This window comes from Andrographis paniculata, unplaced genomic scaffold, assembly GCF_009805555.1.
Source record: "Andrographis paniculata isolate CXL003 unplaced genomic scaffold, ASM980555v1 Contig22END, whole genome shotgun sequence".
Taxonomy (NCBI): Eukaryota; Viridiplantae; Streptophyta; class Magnoliopsida; order Lamiales; family Acanthaceae; genus Andrographis; species Andrographis paniculata.
The window spans coordinates 4,015,159-4,031,018 of NW_026137513.1; the positions used below are offsets into that span (position 1 = coordinate 4,015,159).

General features: G+C 33.3%; 3 protein-coding genes across 6 annotated transcripts; all 3 read right to left on the reverse strand.

The window, feature by feature from the left end:
* Positions 1-1,389: 1,389 nt before the first annotated feature.
* Positions 1,390-2,796, reverse strand: LOC127245619 (metalloendoproteinase 2-MMP-like). The gene has a single exon (XM_051266609.1). It carries the CDS (start codon positions 2,664-2,666, stop codon positions 1,554-1,556), a length of 1,113 nt encoding a protein of 370 aa, XP_051122566.1. The 5' UTR covers positions 2,667-2,796; the 3' UTR covers positions 1,390-1,553.
* Positions 2,797-8,110: 5,314 nt separating this feature from the next.
* Positions 8,111-10,764, reverse strand: LOC127245291 (uncharacterized). Its single transcript, XM_051266078.1, has 7 exons — positions 10,333-10,764; positions 9,832-9,972; positions 9,385-9,750; positions 9,053-9,295; positions 8,852-8,944; positions 8,515-8,715; positions 8,111-8,449 (listed from the first exon to the last, which is right to left on the reverse strand). The coding sequence occupies exons 1-7, from the start codon at positions 10,651-10,653 to the stop codon at positions 8,246-8,248; spliced, it is 1,569 nt and encodes a 522-aa protein (XP_051122035.1). The 5' UTR covers positions 10,654-10,764; the 3' UTR covers positions 8,111-8,245.
* Positions 10,765-12,351: 1,587 nt separating this feature from the next.
* LOC127245292 (uncharacterized) lies at positions 12,352-15,562 on the reverse strand. 4 transcript variants are annotated; one of them, XM_051266079.1, is made up of 11 exons: positions 15,378-15,562; positions 15,189-15,305; positions 14,983-15,110; positions 14,828-14,874; positions 14,650-14,750; positions 14,410-14,497; positions 13,494-13,602; positions 13,022-13,190; positions 12,877-12,948; positions 12,682-12,795; positions 12,352-12,601 (listed from the first exon to the last, which is right to left on the reverse strand). In XM_051266079.1, the coding sequence occupies exons 1-11, from the start codon at positions 15,510-15,512 to the stop codon at positions 12,509-12,511; spliced, it is 1,173 nt and encodes a 390-aa protein (XP_051122036.1). In that variant the 5' UTR covers positions 15,513-15,562; the 3' UTR covers positions 12,352-12,508. The 4 variants fall into 4 exon arrangements, with proteins under 4 accessions (XP_051122036.1, XP_051122037.1, XP_051122038.1 ...); XM_051266080.1 differs by having other exon boundaries at positions 14,983-15,104; positions 15,378-15,559; XM_051266081.1 differs by having other exon boundaries at positions 15,001-15,110; positions 15,378-15,556.
* Positions 15,563-15,860: the final 298 nt, after the last annotated feature.

Genomic DNA, 15,860 nt, shown 5'->3' on the forward strand with positions numbered 1-15,860 from the left:
TTTTTATTATAAGAAGTTTTTTTGTGGCATGTTTTTAAAATAATATAAATGCAAAATAAAATATTGATTTAATCGAATCAGCATAAGTCATAAAGATAAACAACATCTATGAATATATATAAAAATATATTTATAGTAATCACATGCTATGTTATAATACAATATATGATACTTCCTCCGTCCCAATACAATAGTTTTGTTACTATTTTTGTCCGTCTCAAAATAATAGTCTTATTTCATAAATAATCATATCACCGTAAAACTACCCCTACGTTTTTATTTTTATTACACAATTGCCACTACTTTTTACACTAATACACTCACAAGGGTAAAAAAGTTTTTTATTTATATTTTTTACCAACTATCAATATAATATCAATATTCCTTAAATCTCGTGTCCAACCCAATTAAGACTATATTTCTTGGACGAAGGGAGTATATTGTTGTACAACTTATGTTATATTAAGTTGAAATATTTAGTTTATCCTAAAACAATAGTCTCATTTTGTTATTTTTGTTCGTTCCAAAACAATAGTCTCATTTTCATTTCTAGTAACTAATTCTCTATTTTTTTACAAAAAAAATTCTCATATTTTTATAATAATTACATTTTGATTTTTAGAAACACTTTTAAATTTACAGTCAATATAATACTATTATTCATTAATTTTCATGTCAATTTCAAATATCTCTATTCTTTTGGGATGAAGAGAATATATGTTATTTACCTTTATAACATATTTTGATTCGATCAAATCAACACCATCTGAATTTGATTGTAATCCATTAAATATATTCAAGATTACAGTAATATTTTTTATTTAATACAATACATGCTATAGTAAATAGATAAATGAGTTATTCATGTGTTTTGGAGGTTTGAGTACGAATTTCAATATGGTATTGATTTTTGTATTCATCATCCTAACGGATCAAATAAATAAATATATAAATATATATATATATATATATTAATACATTAATTTCGATCAACTTATAAATAAAAATAGTTGTGTATATATATTTTTATGTTAGTAATACAATAATATTAGTAAATTTATTTATTATTTTAAAAGACTGACGATAAATATATTAATTCAATTGAAACTGAATGAGATGGCAACCAAAATAAATACAAGGTGAGATATGTTATTTAATGGGACCAAATATCAGTTGCACACTGTCCCACTCGATGTCGAAAAAGTGCAATTAAGTTCATGAAATAATTTGTTTAATATAAGTCGTGTAAAATTGTGAAGAAGACATAAATGAACACATCGATGATTTGTCACAGTTTCTTAAATAACTAAAATTGATTGATGTCTTAATATTGTATCGTTTTAGTGTTGGGGACAGTTATATTTCATTTTCTTTGATTTAATTATTTCATTTAATTATCAAGACATTTTAGATCGTCCGTGACCCCAAAATTATTTTTTGCCTCGAAATTTATTTCTAAAAGAATTGATATAGAAAAGTCAATTCCCATGTGTTTACGTACAAATAAAAAATATATATATATTTTTTCAAAAATAAATAAATACATCTAGAATCTAGATCAATGATAATACTAGAGTGGAAAATCCGACGGCCAGCAGGAAGCCATGCTGATGCCACGGATGCAGGACACGTGGCGAGGTATTCGTATCGTTTTCGCCACGGACAGGGTCCGACCCGTTGTAATTTGGGTTGGACCCGTAGAGCTCTTGGATGCCCATAATGTCGTCACGCCCGAGTTCGACTTTTCGGGTGCCCGACGAGATTGTCGGGTACATAATCGCGTTCTCGACGGAGCTATGACCCAACCCGATTAGATGCCCGATTTCGTGGACAGCGACGGACTCGAGATCGAAGGCGGCCGCCGGCGCCGCCTGGAGGGCGGCGAAGTCGAGGACCCAATTCTCGTCGCCGTCGAGGTGGAGGCGGCCGGCCGGCGGCGAGAAAGCGTGGGCCAGGGTGCCCATCGCGCCGTCGAACGGCTCGCCGTCGCCGTGGTCGCCGCTGAAGAACCCGACCCGGATGTCCGCGGATCTAAACGACGTCGTTTCGGTGAACGTCAGCGTCGTGACCGCCGACCACCGGTCGAAGGCTCGGCGGAAGACGGCGCGCACCTCGTCGGAAAGCTGATTTTCCGGCGAGAAAGCGTATTCGAGATTCCTCCTCCCCGCCGGCCACCGCGGGCGGTTCGGGAAGAATGAGTAGTGCGCCACCGTCTGCGCCGCCGCGCCGGAATCCCAAGGCTTCCCCGACCGCATCGTCGAAGTTCCGTTGACGACGTCGGGGTTCCCGCACCGGGGAAGCGCCACATGGCTCAACGTCGGCGAGTCCAATTCGCCGGTGACGTTGAGATTGAAGTTCAGCTGGTAATTTCTGACGGCGGATTCGAGGTTGTCGTCGAAGAAGTCGTCGGAGAAATCGCCGGAGGAATTTGTGATGTAGCCGAAGAGGTGGAAGTATTTCTTGAGCTGCGCCAGGCCGTCGGCGGTGACGCCTTTCCGGCAGCCGGCGAGTGATCGGAAAGTGTCCCAAGTGGTGGTGTTGGGGATAGACGACGGCGGAATCGACGAAACGTTGGGGAAGAAATGGGCAGAAGCTGCAGCGGCGAGATTGATGCAGATTAGGATCGACAGCAACGGCGAACTGGTCGTCGTCGATTTGGGTTCCATTGTCGGAAAGGAATCGAAGAAATGAATGAAAGAATGGAATTTGCAATATGAAATTAAAAGGCATTGAAATTTATATTAGGGTTTGGTAATGAAATTTTGAATTGTATAAACGCGTGTAAGAAATGAAACCTTTGGTCGTAACTGAAGGCTTATCGAGTTAAATAATTGATAATAATAATAATAACGTAATTAAAAAATACTCCATATTGTGATGAACGGAATAATTATGTGATCAGCAATATGTTGATTATAAAAAAAATTTAAAAAAAAAATATATAAAGATAGTATATAAATTATGTTAATTGAAATTATATTTGACAATTGATTTAATAGAACAATTGTTTTGTTTTTAATGTTCAGATTGTATCCTTTCAAGTCAAGAATGAAATTTTAATGCCATTTTTATATAACATATCGTTAAAAAAATTAGTTAATATTTTAATTATTTTCAGGTTGACAATTGTTAGGCCTATGTAAGTCTTACTACTATTTGGTATTTTGGCACTTTTTGCAATTTTATATCTTCAATTTTCAAAATTATATTAGAGTGCTAATTATTAAATTCTTCCATATACAATTTAAAATCTCCATTGTTGGTTAGCAAATTTGACCATAATTTCAAGAACTCATTACCTTGGAAACTTCTAGAGCAAAGAAAATTATTATTATTATTATCATTATTATTACACCAGATTTTATTTTAATTTGTGTGATTAGTCATCAATCTAGAAGATATGCAAACATAATAGGGTGTTAAATTAATGTAATGTAATATAGTAATCATTAATTAAATAAATTTTAAAGCTAATATTATCTAGACAATTATAATACAACTAAAATAATACTCCATCCGTCTCAAATAAGATGCAACATTTGTTTTTGGCACAAGTTTTTAGGTGAGTAGTATTAAGTAGGATAATTTAGAAATTAGGTGATGTGATGGAGAGAGAAATATATATTTTATTTTTTTATTCGGATAATGTGAGGGGATAAAGTGTAGAGTAGATATTAAGTATAATGAATTATTTCCTATTTTGAAAATGTTACAGGGGTTTGGTGGATATACCAAAAAGGAAATGTTGCAGGATGTTTGGGACGGAGGGAGTACTTTCTCCGTCCCTTGACAATCTATCGATTTTTTTATTTTGGTACGTCTCATAACAAAGTATTTATTTCTTTTTTTTAAAGTAATTTTACTATTTACCTAACATTGCAAATACCCTTTCAATTTAAAATATATTACACAAATGTCATTATATTTATATCATACAATACTAATAGGGTTAATTTAGTCTTTTTATATTTATTTCTACTTTATCTCAATGTAATACTAATATTTCTAAAATTTCGTAGAAAAAATAAATGGATATATCGATATGAGCCGGAGGAAATATACATATATATATATATATATATAACATAAAAAGTCTATTAAACTACATATTGTAATCAATAATTTGTGGACTGCATTATTTAACACGTTTTTTTAAATATAATAATAATAATAATAATAATATAATAATATTACATCATCTATACTGTCTCAACACAAGATATACTTTTTATATTTTAGATGATTCAATGCACTGGAATTTCGCAAATCGAACATACCTTAAACAACAAGACTTTATATTCGAAAAAATAAAAATAAAAATAAAAATAAAAATAAAAATAAAAAATAAAAATAAATCGTTGGTGACTTTTCTAGAAAAAAAAAAAAAAAAAAAAAAAAAAAAAGGGGATCTCAACTTTATTTAGTAAAACTGAGGCCACAAATACAATTATTAACATTATCAATATATATATATATATATATGTGCTAATAACACATCTTTGTTCTTATTCTCCAAATAGTGTCCACCAAAATTAGATATTCTTATTTTTCATTTAAAATCATCATAATACTACTTTTATTTATTTATTTTTATTTCACTACACCTTCTGCTTATAAGGACAATGTTATATATTCATTTTAATTATCACATCATTTATATAAGATATATAAAATATTAATATTTTCTAATTTGCTTGCAAAAGATATATAAATGAATTCATAAATATGAAATAGAGGGAATATAAGTGTTTCTTTTGATGGGAATTTTTTTAAAAAATTAATTTAAATTTGATATTAAACTAGTGAATGATAGAATCTATGGTTTAAATGTAATGAAATAGACCCTGAATTTTTCTGCCATCTTCGCCAAAATTAATACTCCCTCCGTCTCACGTACCATGTCACGTTGTCGTTTCTGTCCGTTCCACATTCCATGTTAGTTTCTTTTTTTGGAAATTGATTATACACTTTAATCTCATTTTAAACTTTTTAATTTATTTTTTTAAAATTTTAATTAAACTAATTAGTTATCTTAATCTTAATTTATAATTATTTATATCATAGGATAATTATTTTAACTAATACATTCTTAATTATCTACTAATTACACCCCTCCTTAAATATTATTTACAGCGTAGCAGACACGGTACGTGGAACGGAAAGAATACGATATTTTATAAGAAAGAAACGTTGCAATGAAAATGATGTGTTTAAAACACATACAACAAATTTTATTTTAATAAAATCTCAGGTGAGGTGGCTTAGTGATGTAAGGGTTTGATCATGAGGTTATAATTCAGATTCATTCGACCGAAGTTAAATATTTTTTTTGTTCCATATCTATATATCAATTTACTTTTTATACAGAGTTTTAAAAATATTAGTATTATATTGGGATAAAGTAGAAGTAAAGGTAAAAAGATTAAATTAACTTTATTAGTATTGTATGATATAAAGGTAATGACATTTGTGTAATATACTGTAAATTGAAAGTGCATTTGTAATGTTAGGTAAATAGTACAATTAATAAAAAAAAAAAATATGAAAAAATGGATACATTGTTAAATGACGAAAATATTATATAAATTTATGTTATATATGATTTGTTTAGTATAACTTTGTATTGTCAATTTAATTTAAAGCTATTAGCGAGTTTTCATGTCTCTAATATTAAAAAATAATAAAAAATCTATCCATAATTTTGCTACTCATATTTTAACAAATAACAATAATTTTGTTATTATCTTTTATTATCTTTCTAATAATTTTTTTATAATATTCTTATTTTATTTTATAAAATAAGTGTAATTTATCCACTATTTCAATTTAGGTATGTCCCATGTGTAATTTATTATTTTCTTTTTTAAAAATATAAATTATACATTTAATTATATTTTAAAATTCATAATTTATATATTTTTTAATTTAATTAAATTATTTAATCATCTTAATTTATAATTATTTTTATTATATTATAATTATTTTTACTAATATATTTTATAATTACTTGCTAATTACGTAGTAACTAAAACTTCATTTTTTTTTGTTTTGTTTGTTTCAAATTTACTGTAATATTTCTAAATTTAAAAATAATTAATTATATTTATATATATAAATACATGTATCACTCAAATAAAAAAAATAAATATATATTTTTCTCTCCACTCACATTATCTAATTTTTTAAGTTACCCTACTTAATAGTATTCAGATGAGTTATTGTACAGAACTCAAATGTTGCACTATTTGGCCGAGGAAGTATAATATATTTTCAATAAAATTTATAAACATAAACATAAATTATAACAGCAATAATTATAGACACGTGAGAGAGAGTCTTAGCATCAAAGAAAAGAATATTGGAGTGGTAAGAAGAATTCTTTCAAAAATCTTTTTTTCTAGAAGACCATGTCAAACCACATATTAATAATAATAATCAAAATCCTTTTTGGGTCCTAAACGACAGCGTGGCTAAGGTCATCACCGAGTCCGAGTCCGACTCGACCAACTCAGTGAGTCCGACTCGACAACTCAGTCCAACTCGCCCCTATAAAACCCCAATCCAACCGCAAACAACGCGCAATCGAAATCTCAATAACCCCCAAACAAAACCCTTCCCCTTCCCAGCAGATAGAGAAATCAAAATCTATTCATGGCGCATACCGAAAATCCATGGGGAGGAGGAGGAGCCACGGCGGGGAAGAAGACAGCGCGCCTCGGCGGATCGGCGCCAACGCTCTCGGATAGAGTCGGCGACACGCTCGGAAGGACAAAGGAGGTGGCTTCTGTCGGCTACGAGAAGACTAAGGTCGTAGCTTCCGTCGGCTATGAGAAGAGCAAAGTGGTCGCGAAGAAGGTCAAGGACGGCGCATCCGTCGGATTCCGCTGGATCAAAGTTAAATACAACAAATTCCAGAAGAAATGATGCGAATTATAGCTCCAGATTGAACAGGTTTGTGGTTTTCCGAATCAATTTGACCTAATTAGCTGTGTATACTTGCGAATCTCGTGTTCCTCGTCCTTTTGGGGAAACTCGACTCTGTTTTGGTTTTTACGTAGATTTGTTGATGTTGTTGTTATATTCCATGATTGATTGGTTCTTAGGGATTTTTTAATATAGGAAAAAACTGATACTGGTTTCTTCATCAATTAACATACATACATACAAATGCTCCACACATACACACACAAAATTCTCATCCTCCCTGTTTATTTACATTGACATATTAGAGTTTTCGAACATTTATTATTGCTGATTTGTAGTTATCGCCATGAATTCTGTTTTTAGCCAATTTGATTGGGTGATGACGTGTGCTGTTCTATTTATGTATTCTATTCTGGATCTGATGATTTGGTGATTCATTTCTTACATCATGCGGTGTTGCATCGTGTATGTAAACAGCATGAATTGTGTTGTTGTTCTAATCCTATTAGTGTAATTTCTACACTGTTCTAAGCCGCCTAAGCTGAATGATCTACCAAATATATCTATATATATAAATATAGGATCTATTCTATTCAATGAATGCAATAAAACTTAGGGTTAGAGAAAAATTTTAATTTACTTAATATAGATGCATTAAAAGTATTCCCACAAATTTCTTTTTAATTTATAATTCTTCTAATGTTAAGAGTGTATTAATTTAATCTTTTACAAACATACTTTCATCATTAACAACATTCGTACATCTTTTAGTACAGCTTAGAATTAAGTTCCTAATAAAATTCGCCCACTATTCTTAGAATATCGAAGAATTTCATTCGAATTTTCAAACCATATATATGATCGACGGTTCCATCGAAACCTAAAAGGCTAAACATGATGCACATTGATGCATAATACAGCTATGATCAACATCATTGAAGCAAGTAAGAGATGACCTGGAAATCGATCTATCTTTTTCGTCTAAAGTTCAGATCTAATTCAGATTAGATCTACCCACCTAATAACACCAAACCCTTCAGCAATCATCGTCGCTTCGCTTCCAAATTACTCATTCTTGTTCATCTATTTCACTACCTCATGTAACAGAAACGAAATAGTTCGGATACAGCAAGATGGATTAAGCTACGACGAACCAGAGGATATGTACAGTTGGATAAAACATAAGTAAGTGGTAAATAGATCCGATTATTATGTCTTTTAAGCCTATGTCGAAAGTTGATAATACATGCCACAACCGTAGAAAAAATATATCGATTTTAGAAGGGCCATTTGCGTACCTAGATAATATGCGTCCAAACATTCAGCACCGAATAGGCCTCTCATAAGTCGGAGGCAAAGACGGGCAATTCTCATTCATGTTGGAGTAAGGCTCCAGGGTGTTGTAATATGGCAATTCCATTCGATACTCGCCCAATATTTGGCAGAACGGGAGATCATCATTGCACCAGTTTGGTAAACGTGTCTTGTTGCTTTCGAATATTTTTAGCATGTAGGCATCCCGAATCTGCAGTATTCACCGTAAGCATTAGAAGACGCAATGATAAGGGAGTAATCGTTTGATTTACTCACCGTAAATTCAGTCACTTGAATGTGGTTGGATACGGGACCAAATACACCGGCTGCTTTATACATAGCGAGGATAAACGCAACACATGTTGTTGATTTACCATCGCTGTAAACCCATTCGTCTTGCTCGGGAATAGTAAGCAATTGATCAAAAGTTATGCCCCGTCTCTCCGACTCAGCTAGAATTTCGTACAAGTCCAGACCCTACGAGATCATGAACAATCGATATTTTTGCATTCTTGGTTAGACAAAATCTACGCTATTTACATCGTCATGAATATTTAACATAAAATTTACCGAACAAAAGCTAAACAGAGTTCTCTAGTCTGAAAAACATCACCTCGGTCCCAAGCCGCATATTAAGAGCTTCATTCCACATGTTTGCAGCATACGCAGGCTGCATTCTCGTCCACATGGACATGACAGAGAGGACCTGAAGAAGATCTAGCAAGTTATAAGGTTTCGAAGAAACATAATAGTCGACACATTAAACATGCACGAAACGAACTTCAGGGCATCTCCACCGAGCAGATAAACATACCAAATGAGAATCCAGAGGCGGGGGGTAGTTTTCAGTCACAGTGTCGATCCAGCTGAAGATCATGTTGTGGTAACCGTACGGTTTCCCTGCCATCTGTCGAGCGTATTCCCAGGCTGCAGTATTGTTGAACCTAGAGCGTATATTGGGATGTAATGGCAGCAGAGCTATTTGTGGATTAGAACTATCCTTGAGTGCCAACTCCCACCAGTCGTCCCAAGCGATAATCGCGATAACTTCTTCACCCTGTAAAAGCAGCAAGAAGAAAAGTTAACATCACGAAAACGTCAACAAATCAAACAGCAAAACAATTTTGATTTAACAAGTCCCCACACCTTCTCATTTTCGTGTCCAGATTCACCGACCCAAAGGTTACCCTGTTCATCTTTCAAGCATACAGCAGTGTGTCCGGCGAAAGCACCCGTGACCCATTTCTCGAGTGTCTCAAATCCACCCCACCGACCACGGATCTTAGAAACTGCTAGAAAGTCACCAGAATTTACATCTTCCGGATTGATGGTCGAACGCCAAGGTCCACGGCGCTTTTCAAATGACGCGCCCATGTGCTTCTTCAGGAAGGCTAGATTAGCACTCTGTCCCCAACCAGTGTTGGAAAACAACGGCAAGACGTCAACCATGGAAAGAAGAGTCCCGAGCATTCCTGACGGCATGAGGAAAACTGAAATCCCGTGCTGCTTGACCTGCTCAAGGTTGCACCACAAATTACATTCCACTTCACATTACCATCATCAACCGATTACTAGTTAAAAACCTTTGCTTACATAATCCAATTCAGCAGATTCCTCCCAAGAATCAATCGTCAAGGTATGATCCCGAGAAGCAAAATAATAATCCCATGTAACCCGATATGGAGTTGCGAATACATACAAATCCATACATGTCCAGCTGTGGGGAGCTCCAGTCTAAAAATACAGGACATTAATGGTTAGAAAAACTTGTGGCATATAATCATTTGTCATCTGTAATTTCAAACATCAAATGCTACGTTTGTCCTGGATTTTGCAGAGAAACCTCTCACATGGTGATTGTTAATATCAGAACAACATCTAGAGCAGTTTTTCCATGTTTCCCCTAAATAAATTTATGTAGTGAGGTGGAAAACAACGAGCAATAGCGTATTAGCTTTAGCTCATTTCATCCATAAACAAGGGTTCCGCCATTGAAGACATTCAATGAAACATTCAGCTAAACAACTCATACAATAGATAAACAATTGATTAATTTCAAAATAGCTAACACAGAATAAATAAATAATCGCATACCGAAAGACGAATGATTCCTCCCCCGATTCCTCTGTCGCCGGTGTCGACCAAATTGATCTTCGCCTCGTTCTCGAAGAAACAAGCGCCTTTCCACCTAATTGTGCCGTTATCCGGAGCCAACGATCCGATATACTGCGGCAGTAAATCGACGGCGCTGTGGATATTGTTCATCACAGGCCACGAAACCTGACGCGGAAGCACCGGAAGCATATCCTGCACTTGGAACGGCAGTGTGAACGCATCTCCGGTTTGAAACCCTAATCCTAACCCCAAAACAATCAGTAGCCTCATCAACCACATCCCTCTTCCAGCAGAGTTCATCTTGAATGGTTTGACGTGGAATTGAGGGATTCTGCGTCGATCTTTGATTTGGGATTAGGAGTTGGTTTGATTTTGATCGATCGAGGAGGACCAAGACGACTCTTGGGATCTTACGGTATACAAAATACACGTGCAAATAAAGATAAATATTGATCGTCCGATTATTTATTTTTCAAATTTTAGTAAATTCTTTATCAATAATTTTTTTTTTCTTAAATAAATAAAATTGAATGTAACTTACAATAGATGATATTTGATCAATAATTCAGATAAATTAAAGGAAAAAAAGTAAAATCAGTATAGAATTTAACATGTATATATACATAGACACACGGTGGAAATAGGCCAGACTAGGCTTTGGCTAAATAGGTTTGGTCTGTTTTAAAAATATATAGCAGTCTCAATATTTTAAAAGTCTAAATCTGGCCTTTTTTTTTTAAGTCTGGCCTTTTTAAAAAAAAGATACATAATAATTTTTTATTATATTTTTGTAAATTTAGTATTATAACAAAAAAATTAAAAAAAAAATACAATTATTTACATTATATATAAAAAAAAAATTAAAATTATGTTTCTTCAATGACAAAAATAATAATTTTAGTTTGTCCTATAAAGTTATATAATAGTAATAGTTTGCAAAAATATATATTATAATTCATAAAAAAGAAAAAAATAATAAAAAATTATTATTTAGAATAGCAAGTCTGTATACACCAGTAAGGTAAAAAAAGTTAATAAGGTAAAAAAAGTTGTTTTTTACTTTACTGGTGTATACAAACTTGCAATTCTAAATAATAATTTTTTTACTTTTTTGTCATTAAACTTTTTTTTACTTTACTGATTTTTTCAAATTCCACCATCAGAAGAAGAAACTATGAATATGGAAGAAAAGAAAAAGAAGGAAAAAGACGCGGCAGTTGTGGAAGCAAAGGAAAGGAAATATGTGCAGAAACGGTGCAATGAAAAATTGGGATTAGGGTAAATAAAACAAAGAAATTATGAGGGAAGCAATATGTGTACAACAACAGTTCATATATTGAAATTTTAAATTAGAATAAAAGTGATTTTTATTTTTTATTTTTATAATAAATTTATAATTAATTTTTTTAAAAAAAATATTATTATATTTTTATATATCATTATTAGATATAAAACTATTCTTAATTAATATTACCTCCATCCACGTACTGTTAGACACAGTATTTTATTTTAAGAGGGATATAATTAGTAGATAATTAAAAATATATTTGTGAAAATAATTATTCTCTAATATAAATGATTATAAATTAAGATTAAGATAACAAACTAGTTTAATTAAAATTTTGAAAAAATAAAATTAAAAAATTTAAAATAAGATTAAAGTGTATAATCATTTTCTAAAAATGTAAAACGGCCAGAAACGATAAATAGACATAGTATGTGGGACGGAGGGATAATAATGAGAAATATTTTTTTGTAAACCTAAGTTTATTCTATTTAAATAAAAAAAAAAAAAGCTTTAATAAAAATCTAGACCTGACCTTTTTGATAAATAGATTAAATCAGGTCAGGCTTTATGCAGGCCAGATCGTAGACCCCGACAGACAGTCTGGCCTATTTCCACCCCTACACAGAGATATATATTCTTATGTCCCATGTAAGATTGTTTAATGTTATATATATATTTGTTTAATATATTTGTTTAATGTTAGTAAAAAATTGTTAAACGACGGAGGGATTATCTCATATAAGATTTGTTAACTAGTTGTCTTGTTAGATCTAATTGCAATTAGGACACATATTGGGCAATTAGGACACATCTCGGGCAGCTGAAACCGGAATTCGACAATTTCATGGCTGCAAGAGCTGTCGGGAATCAGAATCCGAAGAGGAAGCAATTGGAGTAGCAAGGGAGACACAATGCTGAATCTTCAATCGGAAAAGGTTGCCGGAAAGGATTCAACTGAATCTGCATAAGCACAATGCCATTTGTGTGTTGTCGCGTACAATAAACGTAGAAGAATCGGTAGAGAGATGAAAGGCGCTTACCGGGAACTTCAGCGCAGTGCCTATCCAAGAGCTTATGCAACGAGTCGCCAGATGAGAAGCTTCTTCGCAGTAATCAGAAAAGATTGCCGGAACTTTGATCTCTTTTATTAGTTTCTGTACAGAATTAGACAAGTCAGGAGAAAAGATATGAGCATTGTTTTATAAATTGTCAACTTTACAGGGATCGAAACTTACTAATGTTGGCAACCAGGTGGTGTAGGCAGCGACGCCAGCATTCGGGGCTATGATTATTTGTGGAGGAAAGTCCTGGAGATTCAAACAATATCAGATTGGAAATAGGTAAACCAATGATAACTTAGAAAATGGGGATACCAATAACCTGTGCTAGTTTGTAAAAATCATGATAACAACCGGCGTGGAGCAGCAAGGTGACTGGCGGCGACTGGGAAGTCATTTTCCCATCTCTACAATTTTCGAAAGAATGCTTACACTGACAATCGATATTGCAACATTGGGGATAGCTGCACAGATCGATTTGCTCACCATTCCTGGAATTAAAAGAAAAATGATGCAACAATTCAAATAAAATGAATAGCAAGTGTATATATGCTAAATCAATATCGCCGAGCAGTATGATAGCAACAACACCAGATGTGCAGTGAAAGGTAATCTTTGTTCTCATTTATTCCACAATCAGGAAGGCCCAAGTAAAAATCGAATTTCTACAGCAGGCTGGTAAACATGTCAATAAGAAGTCACACGAGAATTCAGAAATATCTAAAAACAACCTAGCAAGTGAAAGATCATAAGTGAGAAAGCACTTCGAAAGCGTATCCATAACTACACCTAACCTGTGATTTGGAATTGCAGGTCCAATGAGGTCAATGTGCACCTTCACTCCAGGAAAAAGTGCTTGCAGTTCCCCAAAAACCGCCAACTGAAGAAGCTCTTTTTCTGGTCCTGGAAGAATTTAACATTTCGTATAAACCTTAAGGGTACGTTTGGTACATAGAAATAAAGACTTTCATTCCTCTTGTTTGTTTATTTGAGTCAGAGAAATTAAAATTGAAAATTAAATTATTTATTTTTCTATGTTTTTATTTCTCTTTCTATACATAGAGAAATAAAGGTTTAGAAATGTACAGGTGTATTCATTCGATTATTTTTTTTAATATTCAACTTTCAAAATTCTTCATAAAAATATAGTAATATTTTATCTCACAGAACATTACATTCACATTATTATTCAAATAAACAATCAAAACAAAATTTTAAAAAAAAATTCACAAACTAAACAAAATATAATTTTCCGCGGATGTTCACTCAGTTTAAACTCTCTTACCGATCCATTGTCTCTTTCCTAATTGATTCATTCTCTCTTTTTTCTTTTTCACTCCAATAGAATGCAATATATAATTTCCACTAGATCGAGTTATCCATATTGGTGCATTTCTATGTTATGTTTCTCACTGTTTTACCAATCAGAAAACAATTCTCATCATCTGTTTTCCTTTCTCTATAATTCTATTATGTACTACTATCATTTTTCTACAATTCCATTATTTGTACTAAACACACCCTAAGGAACTAAAGTAGCATTAAGGGCTTAATACAGAACCAGTGGACTTAGGATTTTCAAAATTCCTAAAGCAAATTAGCTATATTTATAAGCTAAACATGCATAACCGAACAAAACAAAATAGGGGAATTTAGAGCGGCTACTCAATTAAAACCCAATCACTCAAGCTAGGGACGAAGATCATATACCTAGGTAATGTATCCTCAGTTTTTCACCGACTTGAGGAAGCAATCTTTCACGAATTGAGAGTTGAACAGCCCAATATACCGTGAGTGGCTGGGAAAAACAGTGGATACTTTAATAGCAATACTCACAATTCAGAGGGATGCCTACAATGCCTTTTCCCATGCTGTGCAAATTAAGGATATGTAATGCATTTCCATTGATATAAGAATACGTCAAATGTACAAAAATACTTAATAACATACCCAATGAAGAAGTAAAGCAGCAGGGGAATAGAAAGGGATGCACCTCCATTGACAATAGTCCTTCCAAGTGGTTAGACATTGTTGTAATGAAGTGGAAGGTTCTGATCAATAATGAGAATCCAAAGGTCGTAAGAAGCACACATTACATGATGACTAAAATTTAAGAGAATTTTGATACCTTTACAGGGGCATAATTCACTTGGAAGATTCCAACAATTAATCAACCTAAACAAAAGTTTACAAGCAATAGCAGGAAACTATTAATTGCAAGAACTACCAGATAAAATTGATTATCTAATAGTATATCTTAGATCAGTTCTATGCAGCACATACATTGAAAATTGGAAGTACCTCGAGTTATCAAAACTAATATCTGATTGACCACAGCTACATTCCCACGTCCACATTCCTACTCGATGAATTCCTTTCCGTATTAAAAAGGAGCACCTTGTCTCCTGAAACTAACTCTAATTTCTATTTAAGAAACTTATAATCAGTTAATCACGCAAAAGAATCAACCAGAAGTAAGGAACTGGAACCTGAATTTCCGCAGTTTCTTGACCAAAAGTGAAAGGAAAATCCTTCAAAACATCAACACGCTTCATTTGCTGCTCTAATCTCGAACACTCTCCCCTATGCACACTCCAGTGCGAAACCTTGAAATCGTCACGCAACAAATTAAGCAACACCGCAAAGAGACCAAAAAAATAAAACAAAATAAAATAAACCTGGTGTCCGACAGAGCAGTACGCAACAGCGCGGCAGCGATGGCAGCGTCTGGTGGCCGGACCGCCGCACGGACTTCGGCTTCCCTTCCCGGCGCATTCCATTTTTACTTCTACCTCATTTTTCACTTCTCCCATTTAATGAATACAATCAAAGTCGCTACTTTTAATTCAGCGACTTCTCCAATTTAAAACCACGACTTTAAAAAAGTTGACTTCAGATGAAAATTTCCGAAAAATCGAACGGATCACGCCAAACGAATCCTCTTGCTGACAATAACATTAAAATAGGTTTCAAAATTGAATAAAATAAATAATATTACAAAAATTAGATTTAAAAAAAAAAAAAAAATCAATTTAAAGTGGATCCCACGAAAAGATTTCTTGGGTCGCCTGAGATCTTCCAAATTCACAATAATAATTCTTTTCTTCACTGTGTGGGATATCATATTTTGACAAACAAGGAGTGGGCTTGGAAATTTGGGG